The sequence below is a fragment of the Callospermophilus lateralis genome, chromosome 2, assembly GCF_048772815.1.
Source record: "Callospermophilus lateralis isolate mCalLat2 chromosome 2, mCalLat2.hap1, whole genome shotgun sequence".
NCBI classification, from domain to species: domain Eukaryota; kingdom Metazoa; phylum Chordata; class Mammalia; order Rodentia; family Sciuridae; genus Callospermophilus; species Callospermophilus lateralis.
The window spans coordinates 33,705,283-33,732,019 of NC_135306.1; the positions used below are offsets into that span (position 1 = coordinate 33,705,283).

At 38.9% G+C, this 26,737-nt stretch overlaps 1 protein-coding gene across 1 annotated transcript in view; it reads right to left on the minus strand.

Annotated features, from left to right (window-relative positions):
- The window catches only part of Tdrd7 (tudor domain containing 7), a 66,930-nt gene extending 48,463 nt beyond the window's left edge, over window positions 1-18,467 (minus strand). The window contains exons 1-3 of the mRNA XM_076843259.2: window positions 18,321-18,467; window positions 5,347-5,559; window positions 649-790 (exon numbers count right to left, since the gene is read on the minus strand). Of these exons, the coding sequence (XP_076699374.2) occupies window positions 649-790; window positions 5,347-5,553 (349 nt within the window). The 5' untranslated portion in view covers window positions 5,554-5,559; window positions 18,321-18,467. The remainder of the gene's footprint in view (window positions 1-648; window positions 791-5,346; window positions 5,560-18,320) is intronic.
- Window positions 18,468-26,737: the final 8,270 nt, after the last annotated feature.

A 26,737-nucleotide genomic window follows, 5' to 3' on the forward strand; every position in this document is an offset into this window, starting at 1 on the left:
CACCACCTTGGCACTTCTATGGAAGCCACCTCACATTCTCATAACTACAGCATGGTCCTTCCATCTCTTCTCCACCAATCCAAACTCTACCCACTGCTTGATTCTGGGCTCTTCTCCCCTTTGCCACAAAGTCCTCCACTGCCATTCTTACTCACAGTGAAGGCTGCCTGGTCCAAATGCTCATTCTGGCATTTAGTCATCTATTGTTTCATATTATTGTTCAACTATTTATTGAGAACTTAGTTTTAGAACTTAGTTTTAAACACAGGCTGCACTATCTAGGACACTCTTTCATAGTATATAATTCATGTTTTTTTGAAAATAGAGGTCTTGTACCAAAGACATAATTTGCTAAATAAGACATTAAATCATAGGTTCTTGGTTTATCCACATTCTGAATGAGGCTTTCCCTCAAATAATCCAAAGGAATAAAACTACACCTTGCCAATACAGTTAGTAATTGATTGACTTCCTAAGTCATGCTCATCCTGTTCACTTAATCATTTCAAATGGAAATCCAAACTCCTGACGTACAGATGTTAACAAATACAGGTGGTTATTAAGAATACAAGCAATATTTCCAAAATTCTTTTTGACAAAATATTCATGGAAAGGCTTAAATGTTTTTAACCATAAAAAAAGTCGTACCTTCTAGAAAAAATGGCAGGGCTTTCTTCACTCTCATCTGACAGTTAACTTGCCTCCCAGTTTTCCTTTTAGAACTTCTCTGACGAGCCACAAGCTGAGCAATCCTTGCAGTTTCTGTGCAGGCCACAGCATAGCAGGTAATCTATTCAACAGGGGCAGAGTGAAAAGAAACAGTTCTTAGGAGTGAGTGCTGCCTTGGAGCCAGTTTGTAAAAGTGGGTCTCACTGAGTCTACCAGTCCCAAATCAACTGCATGCAAAAACTCATCTCTCTCTCTCCTTGATAATAACAGCACAAAATATATTTTCTACAAAAAGATTCAAGCCTAGACTAGTACAATGAATATTCTCTCTTCAAATTCAAACAAGTATTTATTAGACATCTACAATATAGTAGGTACTATGGAATTAATAACTGAACTAAAAGAAACCTACGATCTACCTATATCATCTCATACAATCCATGAGGATATGCTCTGTCCCCATTTTACAAGCAGAAGTTCAGGAAAGTTAAACCAAGTTATATAGAAGGCATAATTTTTGATTCCAAAGTGTGTTCTTGTAACTACCATATGGCATCACTTCTCTCAAGACCATTAAATCCTAGCCTTGCCCCTGCAACAAAGTAGCTGGGTGATTTTGAATAAATTTCAGCATTCTCAGCTGTAAACAAGGATAGTATAAACCAGGGTTCTCAAACTGTATTCAATGGAGCCACAGAATTCCAAGGTTTCAGGGGCTGCCACTGTGAGTGCAAAATGGGACAAACAGAGTCCCTGGACTCTCCACAACTGCTTAAAATATAAAGGCTCAGCTTCTGATCTTTTGTTTAAAAAACTGAGAGCCAACTGTTATGGTGCACGCCTGTAATCCCAGAGACTTGGAAGGCTAAGGCAGGACAATCACGAGTTCAAAGTCAGCCTCAGCAAAAAGAGAAGTGCTAAACAACTCAGTGAGACCCTCTATCTAAATTTAAAATAGAGGACACAGAGATCAATCCACAAAATTACAACTACCTTATATTAGACAAAGGTGCTAAAAGCATGCAATAGAGAAAGGATAGCATCTTCAACAAATGATGCTGGGAAAACTGGAAATCCATATGCAACAAAATGAAACTGAATCCCTTTCTCTCACCATGCACAAAAGTTAATTCAAAATGGATCAAGGAGCTAGGAATCAAACCAGAGACTCTGTGTCTAATAGAAGAAAAAGTTGGCCCTAATCTCCATCTAATGGGGTCGGGCTCCAAATTCCTTAATAGGACACCTATAGCACAAGAGTTAAAATCAAGAATCAACAAATGGGATGGATTCAAACTAAAAAGTTTTTTCTCAGCAAGAAAAATAATAAGTGAAGTAAATAGGGAGCCTACATCCTGGGAACAAATTTTTACCCCTCACACTTCAGATAGAGCTCTAATCTCCAGAGTATACAAAGAACTCAAAAAATTAAACAACAAGAAAACAAATAACTCAATCAACAAGTGGGCCAAGGATCTGAACAGACACTTCTCAGAGGAGGATATACAATCAATCAACAAATACACGAAAAATGCTCACCATCTCTAGCAGTCAGAGAAATACAAATTAAGAGACTATATTACAAGAACATGATCTCACTCCAGTAAGAATGGCAGCCATTATGAAGACAAACAACAACTAGTGCTGGTGAGGATGTGGGGAAAAAGGTGTACTTGTACATTGCTGGTGGGACTGCAAATTGGTACAGCCAATTTGGAAAGCAGTATTGAGATTCCTGGGAAAGCTGGGAATGGAACCACCATTTGACCCAGCTATTCCCCTTCTCAGACTATACCCAAAAGACCTAAAAAGAACATACTACAAGGACACAGCTACATCAATGTTCACAGCAGCACAATTCACAATAGCTAGACTGTGGAACCAACCTAGATGCCCTTCAATAGATGAATGGATAAAAAAACGTGGCATTTATACACAATGGAATATTACTCAGCACTAAAAAATAACAAAATCATGGCATTTGCAGGGAAATGGATGGCATTAGAGCAGATTATGCTAAGTGAAGTTAGCCAATTCCTAAAAAACAAATGCCAAATGTCTTCTTTGATATAAGGAGAGCAACTAAAAACAGAGCAGGGAGGAAGAGCATGAGAAAAAGATTAACATTAAACAGGGACGAGAGGTGGGAGGGAAAGGGAGAGAGAAGGGAAATTGCACGGAAGATGGAAGGAGACCCTCACTGTTATACAAAATTACATATAAGAGGATGTGAGGGGGAAGGAAAAAAAAGGAGAGAAATGTGTCACAGTAGATTGGGCAGAGAGAGGTGATGGGAGGGGAGGGGAGGGGGATAGGAAGGGCAGCAGAATACAACAGAAACTAGTATGGCTGTATGTATAAATGTGGCTGTATAACCAATGTGATCTTGCAATCTGTACACGTGGAAAAATAAGAATTCATACCCCATTTGAATCAAATATATGATATGTCAAGATCAAAAAAAAGTGATCCCTGTGCACAGGAACACCCTCATTTAATGTGATCACTGCTCTCTCCATCATGTGAGGATGGAATGATTTTCTCTATTTGTTTCAAAAACTTGGTTGTTTAGGGCTACTTGGTATCTCCCAATGTCACACTGTTAGATTGCCTCATGCCAAATATTCAACAAACTTATAACACTAATGTCACTTCTAATTTTGTTACAACATGTAAAATTTTATACCCACATTAAAAAATGTAAAATGCCAAAAAAGAGAAAAAAATGGAAAAAAAGGAATTGTAAAATAGAAAACTTTATATATATATAATAACAGCAATAATCTGTACCTATAAAAATCACTTTAAATATAAATGGATTAATGTAAATATATTAAATTATCTGACCAAAGAAAAAAAATACAAAATAGGGCTAGAGATGTGGCTCCGTGGTTGAGTGACCCTGGTTTCAATGCTCAGCACCAAAATAACAGCAATAATAATAATAAAATTTGGTACAATATATAGGATATCAGAGAAAATATATGAAGCACGGAGACTTTAGATGATCTCTAAAGGCCCATTTAGTTTATAAGGCTTGGGAGTTGAAATCAACAACAGGAAAATAAATGAAACTATACCATAGCCAAAACATGTTCTTACTCTTTAGTCTAATATTTCTATTCCTGAGACTATATTACAAGAACATAATTCAAAAGAAAAAATGCTATCTACTCCAATATGTGCAATGAGGGATATTTTAATAGTCAAATACTAGAAACATTTGAAATGTCTAAAACGGGGTTCCAAAGAGTTAAGTAAATTATAGTACAGTAACTATATGAAACATGATGAATTTATTAATTAATCCTGACACATGATCATTCATGTATTCAACACATATTAATATCAACTATGAGAAGCAAAAAAATCCGGTCCTTCATTATCAAGGACATAGGAAGGAAAAAGAGAAAGGCAAAAAATATAAATAGAAAACATTGTGTCACGTGTTGTAATGATATAAGGTGTAAGTCTACAGAAAGGTATCAAAGCCAAAGTACATTTTATTATTAATATATAACCAAGTTATATTTTCTCTTATAAAATATAACTTCCCCTCTGAAGGCTCTCCTAATCCTGGTTCCCTCTTCCTCCACACCCTGCCTCCCACCCACCCCCAAAAAGAAGTACCAATGTGTAAGTTTGCGTGAGAACCATACTAGCCTTGTTCTGTATATTTATGTATGTAGAAATGTACCCAGGTGTTTTTATTTGTCTTTTGGGTGGTGTCTGTCCACACCTATCATACTGTACAAAGGGCAAGAAGTGACATTATTGGGCTGGGGATGAGGCTCAAGCGGTAACTCGCTCGCCTGGCAAGTGCGGGGCGCTGGGTTCGATCCTCAGTACCACATAAAAATAAAATAAAAAGATATTGTGTCCACCGAAAACTGAAAAATAAATGTTAAAAAAGTTCTCTCTCTCTCTCTCTCTTCTCTCTCTCTCTCCCTCCCTCCCTCCCTCCCTCCCTCTCCTCTCTTTTAAAAAAAAAAGTAACATTATTGAGACAGAGTGAAAATGCAGACTTATCTGCTGTTGCCACATAGTCCATACTACACATAATTTTCTTCTGGAGAAGTGGAAGGATTTAAAGTGGGAAAATAAAATGATCGTAATGAAGTAAAGGAAAGAATGAGCTGGACAGGGAAGGGACCGTCAGGGAGAATGGAGGGGAGGCCCCTGTAATATAAAGTGATAAGTGATCAACTAGGGAAGGACCTAGGTCCAGATAGCAGGTATCACTGTGAGGCCAAAGGATGAGAACTTACTACTATCAATTGCCTATTAATGTTGACAGACAGGGGGAAAAACCCTGCCTATGAGATGTGGCAAAGGTGATCAGTGACCTTGACAAAAACAGCTGCAACAGGTTTGTAATGGGCAGATGTTATGTTTAGGCAGTTAAAGGCCCCAGCACAGCTATTTATTTAAATGTTGAAACTGGGTAAACTTTTTTTTTTTTTTTTGGTGTTGTTAAAATTCCATTTCTACAATGAAAGGAGGGGTTAAACAAGACACAGAACCCATGCTGCATCTGGACACTGATCTCTTCATCACTACTGCCCTTAGCCAGTACTTTTCATTTTGACTTCTGTTAGGAATGGGATTGGAAGTGCTGGGAAGGTCATTCATTACAAATTGGTTGGATTCTTCTAACATGCACAATTGCTTTCTTACCTCTCCAGATCTACTGGTCTCTATCCTGACAACTGCTGGCACACTTCTCAGATAGGCTTCCAGAGTAGGGTAACCTAGCTGTTTGAAGGGGATCCAGTCTCCAGTCAAGGAGCGGTACTCTCCTTGGAGTCGGGGTAATGCGATCCCGTTCTTATGAGACTGCAAAACAGCTCGTAGCATCTTTGAAACCAGATCTGCCTCCAGCATCTTCACCTACAAAGAACACAGTAGCAGGTTACTGTATTAGGCTTCTTAGTCTGTGAATTCAAATAGATTTCAGAGCTCAACCTTGTTAGAGTATACCATAAATCAGTGATGAGTACTTTTTGTATGATTGTGATGGAAAGCTCAACCCACCTGAGAATGTTGGGCAGGCAGAAAGAACAAAGGATCCTGGGAGCGTATACTGCAGGGAACATTCCCAGAAGGAAGGAGGCCAAATGGAGTCCTGACAGGTAGAAAGGAATCAGCCAGGCCAGAAGGAAAAGGCTGGGCTGTGAAGAACAACATACAAAAAGGCCAAGAAAAAGGGACCAGAGAGAAAAAAGTAAAAGAGGAAGTCATGTAGATAAAAGGAGGAATCCTGTAGATACAGGGAGAAATAAGTCAAGAAGAATGGCATGCTCAAAAGTGTCATGAACAGGGCTGGGGTTGTGGTTCAGTGGTGGAGCACTTGCCTAGCATGCGTGAAGCCCTGGGTTTGATCCTCAGGACCACATAAAGATAAATAAACAAAGGTACTGTGTCCATCTACAAGTAAAAAATATATATTTTTTTAAAATGTGTCATGAACAGAATAGGAGTTGAGCAAAAGAAAAAAATAAAAAATGAATTTGGATACCTGGGAAATAAAGTGTGGATCTTGGCAAGAAATTTTATTTGACAGTAGCAGACATTTTTTAAGGTTTACCATTTATGTTTTCTTTGCAAGATTACATCTTGCAGAGAAAAATAGAATGAAGATATATTTAGAGAAAAAAGTACAAGTAGCCAGGAAAAATGGCTCAGCAGCTTACCCTCTTACTAAGGAAAAGAAGAAGACAAGCCTTGTTAATTTTCCTTCTACAGTGGGTACAACAGAACTTTCTGTGATGAGGAAACATCTTGCATCTGTGCTGTATAAGGTAGCCCCCTAGGCATGTGGTTCTCAGCACCTCAATTAGATGACTGGGGAGGTAAATTTTTCATTTAATTTAAATGTGGCTAGTGGCTACTGTATTGAATAGCATAGAATTCCAGGCCAGCAGATTTTTTTTTTCTTTCTCTGGCTTAGAAAACAAAGGAAGAACAGCATATAGTTCTATGGATTTCCTCATTTGTCCATTTAAAAAAGGAAACAAAATATCAGCTCATTTTTGAGGGGGGGTTCTCAATTAGAAATATGATATTTAAATGATAGCAAAGCTTATAGAGCAAATGGAAATCCAAGCATTCATTATGTACGGAAGTAAAAACATTAACTCTTTTTAAATTGTCACCAACAGCAGTCTAGGAAAGTCCTATACTAGGTTTATATTCATATTCTTTCTATAGATAAATAGATGCACAGATTTTACATATATTTGAAATCACATATATACATACAAATCTTTAGGCTAATTTATTAAAGTAATTTTTTATGTGTTTGAATGTTGAAAATGATATATATCCATGTAATTATCACCACAATCAAAGTTATTTCCATCACCAAAAATGTTCCCTCATGTGGGGTACATAATATATATGAGCAAAATGTACAACAATGGTAAAACAAAACAGGAGAGAGGGGAATAGGAATAATGCTCTTGGAAGGTTCTTAAACTACCCATGAAGAAGTATATTATTTGAATAAAGACTGTGGCAAGGATATATGCATTATAAATCCTATGGCAACCACTAAATAAAAATTTTAAAAGAGGTACAACTAATAAGCCAGTAGGGAAGAGAAAACAGAATTAAACAGTACTCATTCCCATCTACTCAGGAGGCTGAGGCAAGAGGATCACGAATTTGAGGTCAAACTGGGCATCTCAGTAAGAACCTGTATCAAAATACAAATGGTTGGGGATGTAGATTGGTAGTAGGCAATTCCCTAGCATGCATAAGGGTCTAGGTTTGATCCCCAATACTGAAAAACAAAAACAAAACAAAAAGGGTAAGAAAACCCCCATAAAACTCATAAATAAAAATAAAACAATACTCAAAAGCAGGCAGAAGTTTTAAAAAATAGATATATGTAAGGAAAAGCAACAACAAAAGACAGGGAAAATAGGAAACATCTAGAAAAGTGGTACATTCAACACTATCCATACCAATATTTACATTAAATGTAAATTACTGAAATATCCCAATAAAAAGTCAGAGACTGGCAGACTGGACATAAAAGTAAGACATACCTATATACCTTCAAAAAATCTATTTAAAAATAAGTATATAGGTTAAAAGTAAACATGGAGAAAAAGATGTTCCAGGCAAATGTTGACTATATTAATAGCAGAATAAAGAGCATTACCAGTGATTTAAAAAGGCACATTACACAACAACTAAGAATCCTAAGTGCAGCTGCACCATACAATAGAGCTTCAAACACACAAACATGAGAGATTAAATAATAAGTTCACAACCATGGTAGGTCACTTCAAAAGCCTTCCTTAGTGATTCAGCAGACAAGTCAGTAAGGATGCAGGAGAGCTGAACAACACTTTCAACTCAACTGACCTAATTGATATCAATAGAACACCCTCCTCCAACAATAGGAGACTATATATGCATTTCAAGAGCATCAAAATGGAATGGAATAGCCACCAAAACAGAATATATTTTGGCACTTAAAACAATATTTATTTGATTTAAAATAATTAAAATTATACAAAGAATATTTTGTGACCCAAACAAAATTAAATTAGTTATCAGTAATAGATAAATGGACAAATCTCATGTATTTGCAAATCTAACATGTAGTTCTAATAAGCAATGGTCAAAGAGGAAGGCTCCTCACTTATCTGAAAAAGACAGTTTTAAACAAATGAAAACATTATATATAAAAATTATAAACTATATACAATTAAATCATTATTTAAAGGGAAATTTATAGCATTACGCGTTTTGTTATAATAAGAAGAAAGGTGCCAGATCAATAGCCAAATATACTTTGAGGGAAAAAAAGAACAAATTATATCAAAAACATGCATAAAAGATGAAAACAGAAATCAATATTGAAATGATGAAATAGATCAGTAGTGAAATTTTAAAATAGGAAAGAAATAATAAAACCAAAACTAATTCTTTGAAAGCATTAATAAAACTGATGAACTCCTAGGAAGATGAATCAAGGGGAAAAGAAGAGAGGGCATCAATTACCACTAGTGGGACTGAAAGGGGGGTCATTAAAACAGATTCTACAGATATTAAAAAGGGAATATTACGACAAGTTATGCCAATAAATTTGGTAACAAGTGAAATGGATAAATTCACTGAAAAACACAACTTTCAAAGAACACTGAAGAAGAAATAGATATAGTATCCCATATCCACTAGACAAATGGAATTTATATTCAAAAAAATCTTCACACAAGGAAAACTTAAATCTCAGATGGATATGCTGGCAAATCACCATTTATGAAGAATCAATACCACTCTTACACACACTCTTCCAGAAATGAGAGTGAGGGCAACATTTCTGAACTTAATTCTATGAGGTTAGCATTATGCTTATACTAAAACAAAGACACTACAAGAAAAGTAGAGACCAATATTCCTCATGAATATGAATATAAAAATTCCCAACAAAACATTAGCAAATCAAATCTAAAAATAAGTACAAAGGGTTAACAGTTATGATTTATTCTATAATGAAAAGTTGGCTCAATATTCATGAGTCAATCAATGTAATTTACTACATCCACAGACTAAAGGAGATTAAAGCATATGAAGTATATTATTTGAATAAAGACTGTGACAAGGATATATGCAATATAAATCCTATGGCAACCACTAAATAAAAATTTTAAAAGAGGTATTTCAGTATTGGGGATCAAACCTAGACCCCAATATCATATCAATTGGTGAAAAAAATATATTTCACAAAATTAAAAATTGATTTACAAAGAGAAATTCACAGAAAATAAGAATAAAAGGAAACACTCTTAACCTGATAATTATAATTTGTGGAAAATTCCACAACTAATATAATATGTAACAATGAAATAGTCAAGCTTTCTTTGAGAATAGGGCAAGAAATGTCCATGATCACCTATTCTTAGACAATGCTTTAAAGCTGATTTTAAAACTTACTATAAATTTATATTAATCAAAATAGTGTGATATTGTCAAAAGGACAATCACAGATCAATAGAACAGAATACATAATCCAGGAATAGATTATTATTTAGAATACATATAACCCATATATGTCAACTGATTTTTAGCAAAGGTGTTAAGGAAATTCAATGGAGAAAATTCAATGAATAGTGCTAGCATAATTAGTCATCCATATGCAAAAAATGAACCTCATAACATGCATAAAAATTGACTTAAAAATAATTTAGCCAAGCATAGTGGCGCACGCACGCCTGTAATCCTAGTGACTCTGGAGCCTGAGGCAAAAGTACTACAAGTTCAAGGCCAGCATCAGCAACTTAGGGAGACACTATCTCAGAAAAAAAGAAAAAGGTTTGGGGATGGGGCTTAGTGGTGAAGTGCCTCTAAGTGCAATTCCCAGTAACAAAATATAATAAAATCACTTAGACCAGAAATGAAAAGTCTAATACTGTAAAACTTCTAGGGAAAAAAAAAGAACACAAGAATCAATTTTGTGACCCTGGGTCAGACAAAGATTTTTTTAGAACTGCAGAAGAAAAGAACTGACAAAATGAAGTTCAACAAAATTTCAAATTTCTGCTGTTAGGAAAATGAAGACAAGCCACAGACTAAGAGAAAATATTTTCATAACACATCTGGCAAAGGGCTGGAAACCAGCACATATAAATAACCCTCAAAACTCAACAATAAAACAAAAAGCCCAATTAAAAATGTGAAAGATCTGAATACATAACTTACTAAAGTACAGAGGCAGATGTCAAAACAACAAAAACAAAAACATGAAAAGATGCCCAGCAGCATTAACCATTAGGGTAATACAAATTAAATCCACGATGAAGTAATGGAAGTATCACTTAGAAGTAAGTCACTTTATATAGCTACATGTATATTAGAATAGTTTAGTAAACAACTGAAAATATAAAGTGCTGATGACAGTGCAGAATAACTGGAATTCGGATACATTTCTGGTGAATGTGTAAAACAGTACATTGAAAAATAGTTTGGCAGTTTAATCTAGCAATCCTACTCCTAGGTAACTGCCTAAGAGAAAGGATTATTCGTGTCCCCCAAAACCTATGCATGGCCTGGGATTGTGGCTCAGTGGTAGAACACTTGCCTAGCATGTGCAGGGGCCCTGGGTTCGATTCTCAGCACCACATAAAAATAAATGAATGGAATAAAGGCACTGTGTCCAAATACAACTAAAAAATAAATATTAATAAAAAAACGTGTGCATGAAGGTTTGTAACAACTTTATTTATGGGGGGAAAATAATCTCTGCCAAATGCATCTCATTGATCAATGGAAATCCCATCACTAAAACATAACAGAACCCCCAATATGAGGAAGATTTGGAAAGAGAGGCCTCACACCTCACTTCATCTTAAAAGCTAATCAGAGGCTTGTCTTACAGGTGGCTCTGTAAGAAAGTCTACTCCTTTCACCTTCAGAACAGTTTTTCATCGCTGTTCCTGAAATGCCCTCTCTAGCTTTCTCATTTCGGCTCTGAACCAGGGGCCGGCAAGGATTTTTCCCAGAGTATTAATTTGGGATTTAGTGAAGGCCACAAACCCACACTTGTGACCAGTCTGACTGTCACAAAGCACAGTCAAAGCTGGGAAACTGTGTCCAATGCTTCATTAATCTTTTCCTTTCTGAATATATTTCCTTTTTTTTTTAGGCCACAGACTCTGTCAAGACACAGTGAACATCCTATGGCCCCCAGCTAATTGTCCTATCTTTTTGCCTCAAGGTTCTTGGGTTAAGTTTCATGGAGACATAAGGAATACACTTAAAAGTGAGTATCTAAGAAATTAAATAACATGTTAATCTGCGCGGTACAATTATTTTTCCCTTCCCACCCTATCCAACCTCATGTTGGCCTATCTTGGCTTCTGGGGAATTTTTTAAAAATTAGATTCCCTGACTTAACACTGAAAAGGCTCATGCCACACGCATTCTTCCCATTCTCACACTCCCTTTAAGGCACTTATTATCAGAGTTCAAGTCCATATTTTAATACTTCTTTTAATAGTTAAGTTGCTGACAAATAGGTAATATATTTTGATTTGGTTTTGCAGTAGAAACAGGGGACTGCAGAGGGTTGTGCCTGTGCCTCCTTTTGCTTCTGTGCCCCAAGTTTAACTCTACTGTGAAACAAGCTCCTTCTTCCAAGTCTCAGTTTCCTTATCTGTAAGATGGGGGGCAATCAGTATTAGTGGTTCTCACACCTCTTCTCTCATTACTAAATGACACGATGAAGATGAACAGCTAATATCCACAACTCCCCCACTCAACATCCCCATGGTCCTGGTCCTCACCAACATCTCTTGCCTGGCTTAGGGAATCTGCCTCCTAGCTAGCCTCTGCTTCTACTTTGCCTCCTAGAATCTATTCTCCACACCACACTCAACAGTCAGAGTCATGTTCTCATATTATAGATCCTATCACATCACTGTTCTGCTCAAAACCCTTTCGTGCTTCCTATCTCAGACAAGAAGCCTTTAAAGTGGCCAAAGTCTTTATAGCGGCCTAAGGGCTTCACAATCTGTGCCTGACCTCAATTCTTCCTTCCTTTTCCTTCCACTCAATCTATTCCATCCTCCCCAGGCTCCTTGCTTCCCCCTCAATACGCCTGGGATAGCCTCACCTCAGGGCCTGTGCACTTCCATTACCTCTACTAGGAAGTCTGTCCTCCACAGGTCCACACCGCTCACCATCTCACCTCCTTCAGGTATTTGCTCAGATGTCACTTTCTCAGTAAGGCTTTCCCTCTCTGATCTATTAAAAAATCCTACGTGCTATGCCAGCTGCCCAGAACTCTAGATTCCACTACCCTACCTTACTGTTCTCCTTAGTGTTCATCATCACCATTCAACACTCCTCTTTATTTAATTTTACTGTTTGACTCCTTCACAAAAGCAGGGATTCGTATCTGTGTTGTTTGCTGTGGAACCCCCAGGCCCAGCCTGTAACAAGAGCTCAATGAGTATACATTAAATAAATAAGAAATTTTCCATTTACCTAACACTACTTCTTTTCTCCCCTACTCAGTTGGATATTGCATAATGTATGTGAACTACTGAAGGATAACCTTCAATTATGTTTATTAAAATTATTTTAAAATTTTAATGATGACTATAAATTCCATGACATAGCTCCTCTCACCAAACTATGGTGGAGAACCATCTATTTCTAAGCCTATTCAAGAGCCAGAGTTCACAATGAGGAGCCCCTACCAGGCCCAGAACATCACTATGAGGATTCCAGAAATCCTTTTGAGCAGTAAGCACTGCTTAAATGCTGCTAAGTATACACACTTACACAGATTTCTCTTTCACTGTGCAGATACTTTGTTAAATCCATACATACTGTTATTAAATACATACTGTTACTAAATCCACAAAGTTTTTGTTACATATTTCATCTACCAATGAATACCAGAAGTACAAATACTAGCATATGAAGTTTCACAAAGGCTTTTAAAAAGTGACAAAAGAATCCTATTCTTGAGAAGAGTGGGAATTAATGCCTCGCTGCAATCTGTAAATTAAGTTCCTTCACCCTTTTTCTAAAGTATATGATCATTCATGGGCTACTATAACTCTGTATTTAGAAACAATTTTTTTGGAGGGACCTACAGACCATTAGTCTGTAAGCTGAGGACCTTCAAGCTGGTGAAAAGCAGTTAAGTGCAGCAAGACCTAGCAGGGTAAGTAGGACTCTCAGATGGAGGCCTTGTTCTCATGCATGTCAATCTCTTCCAGTCTGGTTTACAATTCTTACATTAATATATAACTTTAGGCACTGAATAAAAAGAAAGTTAAGCTTAAAAATATTATTTTTAATTGCTCTGAGTTTTGTTAAATCCTTGGTCGCCATGGCATTTTTTGAGATTTGCTGAAGATAACAATTATACTCTTGAGGTGTAAAGAAATACCACCCCCTAGTTATAAAAATCAAGTGTATTATCTTGGACATCATCCATTAAAAGCACAAAAGGAAGCTTGCCCTGGGAATTTCAATTATTAGTGTTCCAAAAGCAAAATTGGGTATCCCTCTCTCCCCCAAAAATGTTCAAAAAGTGGCTCCTCAAGTTTTTAAAAGTTTTCATTTTAATATTTCAATTCCATTTCCTATTATTTCTATTATTTAAAAATGTTGTGATAAATATAATTTGGGGTGTAAGAGAATTCAAATTATTTTCACTTTTTATTGAGCGTGTCATGTAAGCCCTGGTAACCATGTTTGGCTAGGTTGGGAGAACTGAGGTTGGCCATTTCTATTTTAGACCAGAGTCTCAGGTTGAAATTTCTAAGGATTTTCCTACACAACACAGGAGCTACTTTATCTATTCAGCAGTGTAAACTGGAAGTAGGTCTGGGAAATTATTAAATCATATCACTTTTGATTTCAACTGACTAAAGTCAGCAAGCAAAGACCTTAAAGAACTGGCCACAGCAGACTGCACTTGTCCTTCACTTTATTCCTCTCACTTTTTCCTCCTCCTTTGTCTTTCTTTCTGAATAAAAGCATCAGGAGTGGTATATGTATTTTATGCACAGTGTAGTTACCTAATAAAATGATTTCCTAGAAGAACTGTGTGGATGGGAAATGATCTGTAAATATATGCAATAAATAGCTGAGAGTAAAATGACAGAAGCACTAGTATACTAAAGAAGTTTTTAGTTCACCATTAAATTTGAGATATCATAATTTTCCCAGATTTTCTTATTTTTCCCCATAAACACACTTATGAACTTCCAAGTTTGTTAAGAAAGCCAGTGGATCTCTAAGATTTCTCACCTAACAAGCAAAAAGTTCCTTACTGCTTTGGCACAGAGTCTTAGCATACACTTCCCTTCCAGACCACAATTCTATGCCTGACAAAGGAAGGTTGAGAACCCAATCTCAAAAATGGGGAGCTCAGGGTTGGGATTGTGGCTAAGTGGTAGAGCGCTCGACGTGCGAGGCCCTGCGTTCGATCCTCAGCACCACATAAAAATAAATAAATAAAAGTTAAAGTGTCCAACTACAATCAAAAAATAAATATTTTTAAAAAATGGGGAGCTGGGGGAAGCATGAAACACTAGTTGGTACTTTAACACTGTCTTCTCCAAACTCTGCAGCTTACAAGTGAGGAAACTGAATCACAAGAACCCCTATCTTCTGTTTCCCAAACCAGGACTTCTTTTCAGACAATTGCTCCTAATGTACAAAGCTGACAGAGAACACTAACAGCAACCTAGAGGGATGTTTAGTGTTCAGCCCTAAAAAAATGAAAAAGGGACCTGCCATATTTTAATTGAAGGATGTGTCATCCAAATTCAAAAGAATTGTCAATCATCACCACAAAGATTCAATTATGACACCCGACAATTCCTTTTATTCTTTACCCTTTCTCTTTACTTTTCATTGTGACTGCCCCAAGATGCTTTTAATGTACAGGAAGTAGGGCAGGGAGTAGAAGCAAGTAACAACCTTTAGGGAAACAAGATTTAAATGACCTACCATAATTCTTAATACATCTGAAAACTATATTTTGTAAACTCAGTTTTTCTCTTTAACACACCTGAAAATGGTTAAAAAATTCTCATTTTAAAGGATCTGGTTTTGATGTATCCTAGATAAATGCCTGCTACTGAGCCTTCCTGGGCAGTCCTAGAACTATGGTGCCCAAAGGCCTTTACTGGAGCTAGTAATTTCTATGCTTTTTCTTCTCAACTTTTTCCAACTGTACTATTTGGCTCAACTTCCTTAGGCTAACACTAAATCCCAGAATACATCTTAAGAATTATTAGGGTAAAGTGAAATCACACGTAATTTCTCTTACCTTCTTTAGTTGCTCTCTTACCTTCAGCTGCTCAACTTTGAAGTATCTGAATATCTCCTTAGGGAATATACTTCTGGTGCTGGCTGCTTTGTTCCTTGAAGATATTATTTTAGCAACTAGCTGGGACCTTAAAGTCCCAGAACATCTGTGCTAAAAGATTCAGACATCATCTAGGCCAACTCAAACCCTTCATCTTACAGAGAACGAAGGGTTTTATCTAAGTTCCTTACCCAATGATTATTCATTGTGCAACAGTTAAACATGCTATCTTCTTTTTTCAATTACAGTCTACTTACTACCACCTTTTAAAGGAAAGATAGTAATTAACATACACCAGGAGTGGTATGCTTTCTTAAGGAACTGTTTTCCTTTTTCTTCTTGTGACTTCAAGTTCCAAATTATTTGTACATTTTTTCAGTGCATAGCATGAATGTATAAGTAAGGGATTTCTATAAATCTACATACTAGAGGAAAAACAGCTGATAATAGAGTTTGCATCTTAACTTTAGTTTTGCTACTAATTACCTGTTACCCTTTAATCAAGTTACCTCAGGTCTCTTTTTTCACATGGAAGATACAGAGGGTGAGTAACAGGTGAAATTCTCAATTTTTTTGGATTTCCTTCAAGACTGAGATAGGTCCAAAGAGCTAATGGAAACCAAGGGTTTGCTTACTCAGGACAAAAGCCTGTATTTTAGCACAAGCCAAAAATACCAAAATTGCTTTGAAGTCACGCTAGGTATGGTGGCTTGATCAGAAGCTCTAACTGGCATTTGTACATGCCTTCAACTAAAAATTGTAAAGTTAATTATTTTTAGTTTATTTGAAAGGTAAACTTTTAAAAATATTTGGCTTATGGGGAAATTAAAAAAAGAATGAAGCTTTCAAAAGCAGAGAGTTGGTAGTGGAAGAGAAAGTAGGTTTGGCACAAACAAAAACAATTCACATAAATATGAAATTAAATATCACTCCAAACACCAAGAAACTTTCTATCCCATGACAGTGTCCAGATCCAATGCACTTTTCCATGTCAAATGTCAGTTCTTGCAAATAGCCCTGGATCAAATATAAAGAGTTGGATTCTAAGTATATTTTCTTTACATTCAATATTAAGTATCCAAATAGGTTACATTGCCCAGTGAATTTAAAGGAGAAGTACTTCAAGGAATTTAAATCTCTTGATGCAAAATACAATAGTGCATTCAGCCATGTTCAACCAATGCACTTAAAAGGGCATTAGCAGGGATTACTTTTCACTTCCAGCCTACAGGGACTGAAATTCAAAGGTACTGCCAACTGCTGCCTCACTCTTTTTAAGTAGCAAAAAGGAGGCTGTGGGCCACCAAAGGATCCTGAATCAAGGCACAGTAGATGTGAGTTCTAACCCATCTGGCCCTGGGAGAATTCCCCACAAACAGCATAAGTACACTGCATGTAACTGATGCTCAATGAATGTCAGTTGAGTGGAAGTGCAAATCTCTCCACCATGTGTCAATTTATATAATACAGACAACTTAAAAGATCTTGTGTCCTTACACTTAAAAACTGAAATCCAATTATGTAAAATATGAACAATTAGTGCAAAAAACAACGTTAACGCTGCTTGACTATTAATATGAACTAAAGGATGTATAGTGGTTATCTAGAAATCTTCCACAGTAAGTAAAATATTTCCCCTTGATACATAGTAAACCAGAGAAAGTATGTAATTTATTCATTGTGACATTACTAGTAGGCAGAGAAACCAGATTCCAATCCAGGTCTGCAAAGTACACACAAATTTATAAAATGCAACATATTTGCAATATGCAACATAGTCATGCCTATCAAGCAAGGTAGCCCAGGATTTAGGTCTTAGTTTCACTTCTGCTACTAAGTTGGTGCAGATCTCTAGGCTCAACACTTTTCTGCAATATTTCCATCTGCACAACCGGGATAGTGTTGGTGGCCGGTAAATTTACTACTACATCAGTGGGGTTTTGGTTTCATTTTATTGGACGGTTATCAGAATCCTTTCGGAACGGGGCTTTTGCTAACAGTTATTTACCTTCCCTGCTCTTTGAAATTATTTGGGAGTGTAACTCTTAATTAATGGAAATATATTATAGCACATAAATGGTTGGGAGCAAGAAAAGATGTGCCTGCTCCAAGTTCCCACCCAGCAAGTTGTTAGGGGAATGTTGACGAAAGTTAAGAGAGAACTTATTCGCGGATCCATGCTTTCCTCCGGGCTTGGTGCTTTGTATCCACCCGTTGCTCACGGTTGAGAGGAACGGATAGTGTGCGTCCTGCATTTCTTGAGCGGCCCGCACGGGCTCGTCTCGTGAGTTATAGAGATGCTTGAGGATGTCGGCAGCTTTAAGAAACTTAGAGCCGCGGTGTAAAATTCATGGGTTCAAAGAACCAGCAGCTCCAGGATCAGAGGCTAGGGCGAGCAGCTGCGGCCCATCGCGCCGGTACTGGAAGCACTTCCTGGTCAGCATCTCCCGCCCTCGTCCACGCCCCCAGTGCCGCATTTTCCCACTGCACCGAGCTCCCGAGCCGGCAGGAGGGTCGTCCGGCTCCCGAGTGAGCGCCCCGCCAGCCCCGAGCGGCCGGGGTAAAGGGTCCCATCCGAGATTTGAAACACAACGCTCTGGAACTCCAACTCCCCCAGCGCGCAGCCCGCTGCCCGGGCGTCTGACCCGGGCACCCTGCGGCTGCAGGGAAGAGGTCCCGGGCCTGCGGGAGCCCCGCCCGGCCTCAGTCCCGCTGATGACCCAGGTGCGCCGCGCCCACCCGAAACCTCTACCGCCGGCGCTCGGCACCTGTCGCGCCCAGCGCCGGCAGGACCTACGCTCACCTCGTCCCGGGGGCCCACGGCCCGTCTCCGCGTTTCTGGGCTCGGCTCCTGCCGCCGTCTCCTCTGGGGCCCAGCCGCGGCCGCCGCCCACTTTCGGTTTCCCGCACGGCCGGAGCCGCCGCCGCGGCTCGGGAATCACCTCAAGCCCCCGCCCCACCCTGTTCGGCCCCGCCCCGCGCCGCGCCGCCCCGCCCCCAGGGCAGCCCGGCTCGGCTCTGCGCACGCGCGGGCGCCCCGGTCGCGTCGGCCCACGCCGGCGTCCGCGCGTGGGAAGGGAAACCGACACCGCCTAGCGGTTTCTGCGCGTGCCCACGCATGGTCCGGCGGCGGAAGACGGCTGCGGGGCGGACGCAGGCGCGCCTCCTCGGGGACAGCGCAGGTACTCGCGGCCGGGAGGGCCCGGGATCCCGCTGGGGGGCGTGGCGGCTCTGCCTCAGCTCTTGACTCTTCTGATACCAGCTTCTCCTACCTTGAAGTTACTCTGCTCTCGCCCATCCTTTTCGTCAACACTTGGAACAGTAACTTTTTATTCCTCTAGACAGACATCCATCTGTCCGCTCAGATGCCAGCTTTTCCCTCAAGTATCACCTTTCAAGGAGGTTGGCCACTCTTTAAAATGTCAGCCTCCTTCCCTGACCTCCTCATCCTACTTCTCAGCCTTGTTACCTCTCCTTCCCACCTGTCTAGCACACTGTATGTGTTTTATTTATGTTTTAATTTTCTACTATCCTAAAATTAAAGCTCATTTGATTAGGGGGAGTTTTGCTTGGTTTCCTAACCCACTCCCTGAGCCTAAGATCATGCCTGGCACATAATAAACATTAAGTAAATATTCATTAGATTTGTTCATTCATTCTGAAATTATTGAACATTTGATATTTATTCATGTCGCTTTTGCATATTAATCATAGTAACTTATCAAGCATCTGCTTTGCATTCCTTCAACCAACGTTAAAAACTTTTTCTGCATCGCTCTATGTACATTTTATGGACAGCCTGCTGCCTATCAACCCATATTTTCTTTTACATCTTGAGGTATAACTGGCATACAATAAGCTGAACATATTTAAAATGTAGTTTGATAAATTTGACATGTATAAGGCTGTGAAACCTGTATAACAACAAAATAAAAATAATGGGCATATCCATCTCTCCCAGGTGTTCTCCTGTCCCTTGTAATCCTTACCTCCTGTCCCTCCCTGTCCCCTGCTCCCTAATTGTTCATCTGCTTTTGGTTGCTATAGATTTGTTTGCTTTTTTAATATATACAAATATAATCATACAGTATTACTGTTTTTTGTTGGGGGCTGGTGGAGGATCTGGATTCTTTCATTCAGCAAAATACCTTTGAGATTCCTCCACATTGTTGCATGTACCAATAGTTTGTCTTTATTGCTTAGTAGTATTCCATTGTATCAATGTAACGAATCTACCACAAGATCTAGGTATTTACCCAAGAAATAAGAAAGCAAAATTGGAAACAACATAAATATCCTTCAGCAGGTGAATGGATACTTAACCACTATATATTGATCACTTGCTGTTAACAAAACTTAATGTGATGCTCATAAGCATGTGCTTAAGGAGCTTTTGATTCAATGAAAAGATTCAGTAGGCAATGAATAGATTGGAAGTCAATCATAAAAACTCTGATATCCCATGCTTAGTAGTTTTGGTTTTTTTTCCCCAAAGGCCACAGGCGAACTGTTCTAAGACTTTGAACAGGGGTCTTCTTTGAATACTATTCTCTTTCATACTGTCACATGTGGTTCCAGGCGAAGCCTAAATGTCTCTGAAACATCTCTGCATCCCCTCTGTTCTATTTCAGTCCATTTTAGATCTCTTTCTCCTTTTTCTCCTCTCTGATCTACTTCAAACTTTGCAGTGGATTTAATAGCCCTAAAATACAACCCGCTCCCAATTTAGACTCTGCAGTACTCATTACATATCCTGGCTCCACATTAAGATGGGAAAGTTATAAATAGCCACTGAGAATTGAAAGAGTGCCAATGGGAATAGGAAATTAGAAAACTCCAGCATTCAATATACAAAATTAATCAGATGCCAAATCTGAGATCCTTTATCCTTCCTTGCAAGGTGTTCCATGTTTGGACTGTCCTTTATATGAAAAAAAAATGATGATTTGCAGCTAGTTGTATTGAAATCAACTTTATTGATAAATAGCTTCCATAAGGCAAATATTTTAAGCGCACAGTTTTAACAAATGTATTTAATAGCATATCCACCACCACAATCAAGATATAGGACTAGTTTATCATTCCAAAAAGTTCCCCTAGGCCCTCAACAGTTAATTCTCTCCCCTTATCTCTAGCCCCTGGAAGCCACTGATCTGATTTCTATTACCATATCTCTGCTTTTTCTAGAATAATATCATATAAATGGAATCATATAGTAGGTAGTCTTTCATATCTGGCTTCTTCCACATAGCATAATGCTGTTATGAATCATCCCTCTTGTTTTACCTATAAGCAGTCAGTTTCTTTTTATTGCTGTGTGGTATGTATGGATATGTCACCGTTTGTCCATTCATACTTGATGTGTATTTGTATTATTTGTAGTTTGGGGCTATTGTGAATAAAGCTTTATAAAAACCACACCCAGGTCTTCGTGTGGTCAGATGGTTTTCCTGCATACACACTTAGAAGTAGAATTTCAGGTTGTAGGATAAGTGTATGCTTTATAAGAAACAAACTTTTAAAGGGGTGGCACTATTTTGGACTCCTCCTTCTGTCTGCCCCCACCTTCAGTAAAGCAGAAGAGTTGCAGTTACTTCAAATCCTCTCCAATATTTAGCATTATCAGTCTTTTTGATTTTAGCCAATGTATCCCTATACATTAGAGTGCATAGGGATATAACAATGAAGCCTTAATTTGCATTTCTCTATAACTAGTGATATTGACTATCTTGTGTGTATTGGCCCTTCATATATGTTCTTGGGTTAAGTATTCATTGTATAGATAGATTTTTAGCCCAGGATATATCAGAAGATTCTTTAAAGTCCCTGGGAGGCTGACCTTTAGTAAGGGCAGGTTAGAAAGTTGTGTTTATTTTTTTTTTTGCCAAATGGTCCAAGACCCAGAGAGTTCAAGAATTCACTCCCATTCCTTGGATATAATTGGATTTCAGGAGAATTAAAGGATATTAGAGATGACACAGATTGGTTACTCTTTAGGCACAATGGTTCTTACCCATGTGTGGGAAAGAAAGAATATATGAAAGCAACATATAGATGCAAAATTTGGCACATGATTTCACAGAGGGTCAAGTCCTTAAGGGCCCACTGTGAACACTGCCTCAGAGGAAAGTATATATCTGGAGACAAGAAGCAGAGTTTTCAAAATTGACAGAACTCATGTTGAAGTCATTACTCTTCAGCAAAGGCCAAGCTCATCTTCAAACTATAGGTGCAAATGCTGGGAGCACATGGGTCTGTCTTTCAGGAAAGGCAAGCATGGATTTCCCTTCCCCAACGCTGTAAAGGGTCCTCAATGCTCTTTGCTCAGGCGGCTTTGGGTGGTGGCAGTAGGCAACATTCTGAAAAATCATCTGTGCCTTTCCAGAAACTTCACACAATGGAGGTTATGATGGAAAGAGGGTGCAAAACAAGACCCAGGTGTGGGGAAGGAAGATGGCCCTGTTGCCAGCCTAACTGGGATGAGAAAATGGAACTATTTCCAGTGTGAATATTTCATACGAAGCCCTTCATTCATTTTATCCACACCTTGAGCCCCTGCTCATATGGAGAGAGCCACATGGATGCAAAACACCAAGACACCAGTCCAAGGCCGACAGGTCCAGTGCTTATGGTTGAGTTGACACTCTGTCCTCCTTTTCCTTCTCCTAGTTCAGTGAGCAAAATGAGGAGGAGACAGCAGCCACAATAATATGCTCCCATCTTCACTCTGAGACTGCAGTCGTTCCTTCCAAAATTTAAAGCAGCAATTTGAGAGACCTCTAGGTGCTGTCATCTTACTTCCCCATCCAAATTAATCTATTTCTTCTCTATATTGTCTCCAAAGAGAAATCAAACTAAAAGTAAAGCTTCCGAGCCACCAAAGAACTGCAGGGACTGGTTGTGGCATTACTCTGTGCAACAGGCAGTTACTCTCCCAGGAAACCTTCCTTGAAGCCCCACCTCAAAATGATGCTCCTTTAGCTGAGCTTCTAGAGAACTTTGTTTCTCAGATACATTTTAGTGAAACAGCAAGTGATTCTGCATCTCATCTCTGTGGTTATCAGTTTGAAAAGAGTTCAAATTTTATTATTTTAATTGTCAGAGATACTTAATTGCAAATGAACTTTAGCAATATTCCTTTCTGAAGATTGACAGCATGCTCAAAGTTGTGTATACAGATGAAACTCAGCATTGGGTATTTTTTTTTTGCTTACATAAGAAAAAATAGATCCATGACAAAAAAATCTTTGGACGGATCTAATTTTGGTTAATCATTAATGTCCTAGTCCATCCCTCTCCCATCAGCTGTTGCCTCACGAACAAACAGAGATGTTTCTAGACAACTGCATTTGTTTTAACTGAGTAAGGAAAAACGGAAAAACAGAACAAAACATGAAACAAAAGGGAGAGATTGCGGAGCCCTGTTGAAGTCCAGGCCCTGGTAAAGCTACAAGCGTGCTGATCAAGCAAACCTCCTAATCTGCCCACAAAGGCCTCTAAGGTGAGTCAGCTGAAAGGGACTAATCCCCTGAAGGGACTGATCACAGAAGCTTTAGAGGCCACACAGCCACCAAACAGTGGAAAACAGGACAGTGAAAGCTTAAAGCGATTTTGTATAGAGAAAGGGCAGAGAGTAATGGGGTAGACTCTTGGCCATCTCAGAGATCCTCTTTGCCCTCTTGCAGGCTGTGAGTTAGTCATAGAGCTCCGCCTTAGACAGGGTCCCCAAATGAGGATGATTCCAAGGTTGTCAGGTGACTTACAGGCCGCCTGTGGGTGGGGTATGGAGGTGAAATAACTAGTACTTTATGCAAGGCAATCAATCAACCACAATATTACTGATTCTAAAACAGTAGATAAAAACACTGCTACAAAAATCATACTGCACAAGATGCTAGGGGTAAGGCGGGGAAGCAGTGAGAAGAAGCCACACAGATACATAGCAGGGGCTCAGTATAGTTTTGCCAACTCTAAATGGAAGAGGCAGATAGTATTCAAGGAGCAAGAGTTCAGATCAGAAGTCTACTCTACAGGCTGGATGGTCACTCCTTGGCCATCTGATCTTTAGAAGTTACTTGGGCCTTGATCTTTTGTTAAATTCAGAGGTTGCACTGACTCCAGAGTGCTTGGCTCTGGCTCTAGCCTCAGATTCCCTTTTCAGTGTAAAGTTAATCCAATAAGCAACAAAAGAGCCTTCTCATGGGGCTGTTTGATCCATGCCTGTTTATCAGTGGTGCTCTAGGGAAGCAATATCTACCCCATGGGACACTTTGGACATACATGAGGTTATTTTTCCGTTTGTCATAATGATCAGAGCCAATTTTTTTTAAAAAATAAGTAAACACAAATAATAACTTTTCCCCCATAAATTTTCAATGAATTTTCTAGGTATTTTTTTTCTCTGAATTTTATTCCAGGAGAGTAAATGAAAGGGGTTACAAAATATTTACCATAAAAGGTGGGTAGGTTTGAATGGTACTGCTAGAAAGTCCCCAACAGCCAACTCCACCCAGAGAGAAGCTGAACAAGACATTCTAGTTTTCCCCAACAGACACAGAGATACATATATTTTTCTTTGTTAGAATTCTGCATTACCGTATCTCAAAATTGCCTTACTTGCCCTAGCATTCACACCAGCTGAGGTGGTTAAAACCCCAAACACCATCACACTGGGGTTTCGACACAGTTCATAACAATTGTTCAGACAGAGCCTCTGTCAACTTTAGGTCTGTCATTCTTTTGGGGAGCATTCCTGGAGTTTGTGCAGCCCCAAACTGTATCTCTCCAACGATAAGGACAGGAGATAGTCAGCCTCATCTTCCTCCCAATTCTCTCTCTCATCATTTCTTCACAGTTCAGTCTTTCAAAACTTCTTCAAAACAGGATGTCTTATGTTGGCACTTAGAACATTCTAACACTTGAGGTGAGTTCCTCCTGGAAAGTGGTTCTTAATCTGACAGCTAAATAGTACTTCAGAACTAACATGACTTTCCCCTCCTTTTTGTATAGATCATGTTCCTGAACATGTGTTTGAAGGCTGAACTATAACATGGCTTGTAAATATCACTGCAATTATGGAGCCCTATTTACAAGGCAGTATATGTACTTGCAACATCTCCCTGTCATGGTGACCATGGTGCTCCAGTTCTTGACACACAAAGGCTTACAAGAAATGTTTGCACGGAATGAAAAAATGAGTGAAAGGCTCAAGTCCATCCCCTTTCTACTCTGCCAAGCTTGTCTCTTTTTATATCTGATGAATGTAATAAAAGACTTTAAAATAAACACAGGAAAATGTATAGAAAGCATAAGAGCAGTATATTTTTTTCCACTACAAAAAAATTGTACAGAGTCATATTCTATAATATAGGTTAGCAAATATTTTGTATCAAATCTGAGTAACAATTGCGGGCTAATGTCATGTCATTTTGGGCTACTATAACAAAGCACCACAGTCTGGATCTCTTATAAATAACAGAAATTTATTTCTCACATTTCTGGAGGCTGGAAGTCCAAGATCAGGTTGCCAGCATGGTCGGGTTCTGGTGAGGGCCCTCTTCTGGTTTGCAGACTGCTGACTTCTCATTGTATCCTCAACATGGCCTCCTTGTATTCTCACATAGTGACAAGAGTACTAGAGGGCTCTCTGAGGTCTCTTTTATAAAAGCACTAATCGCATTCATGAGGGTGGAGCCTAAGTTGTCTCCCAAAGGCCCCACCCCCTAACACCACCACACTCAGAGATAGGATTTCAACTTGTACATCTGAGGGGAGGGACACCAACACGCAGACCATAACAACCCCCAATTGTTCAGACACAGCCTTGACTTTTACTTTGTCATTCTAGATCCATAGAGTTTCTCTTTTTAGGTAGATCTCCAAAAGTTTCCAATCAGTTCTTCCTGTTTTCTCTCTTCATGCTTTCCCTCTGGGGAAGCTGAACAGGCAATCTATTCACATCCAATTTCGGCAGAATAGGCTACAGGAGTGTGAATGATACCACTCCAGATGCCTTTGCCATTGGCAGGCAAATATCCAGTCAGAAAGCGTTTCTGAACTATTTCCAATACGTGGATCCTGTGCACAGACAAACTATGTCTCAGTGGTGCAGTTGTCCTTTGTGTGTGAACCCTTTGCTGATTGGGTAGGCAGCTCTGAATGTCAAATGCTGTAAAAACTCCCTCTGGAGCGTTTCCCCTGGAGTCATTGTTCTTACTCCTGGGCTGAAGAGGAATAGACTCCTCCCTATGGAGGGGCTCCCTTGGGATTTGGAGAAAATGTCACTGCCTTCCTAATATTTGCTTTTGGCTAAGAGTTGTGCTTTCATCCTTTGAGCAAGCTTTAGTTAGTCTTTCCTGAAAGTGGAACCCAGACAAACTTCTAAATTCTAGATGGTAGTTTTGGTGGTTTCCTTGCACATAAATAAGACCCACCTGGAAGGTATTTGTAACTCAGGCAATGGCTGAATGTTCTGATAGCAGAATTGGTAACTATTGGTAAGATCTTTCCTTGGGGTTGAGAAAAGCATGGGTCTGAATGATTCCTAGTCATTGTTCCCTTTCAAACTTGACCCAGTATGTCTGAGAAGGCCAAAAGGTATTCATTTGAAACTCTGATCTTGTGGACAGGGACTTTGGCAAGTTGCAAAAGCTCTGTTACTACAAAGTTGATTTTATAATTTTGTGCAACGTTCACTAGCAAGCTGTTTTGGACTGTGGTCCTGACTTGATAGAAGTCAGTCAGGGTTGGGCAAACTGGTGTCTTGGGACTTATTTAAGAGGCTGAGAGTTCTCAAAAAGAATGTGAAATATTTGCATTTTCATTTAGATGATTTTTCTGAATAAGTAGAACCATGTTTTCTATTTTATTGATGACTACTTAATAATGAAGTGTTGCCATGTTAGTTCAGTGCTGGAATTTTCTTTTATTTTTATGAGGTCAAAACTACAAATAGTTACCTAAGATGATAGCACTTAAATTCTAAAAGGCTGGTAAGTATGTCTGGATGTCCTTGGATTGGTCTATCCTAATGTCAAAATCAAAATGTGTGTGTGTGTGTGGGGGGGTATTGGGAGTAGAACCCAGGGCCTTATACATGCCATGTAAGCCCTTTGCCACTGAACTACAGCCTAGCCCTCAGCAATTGTATTTTTGCTTATTATGAAATATTTTATCAGTGAGAAAGGGAAAATTTCCATTTCCCCTTTCTGACAATTTATA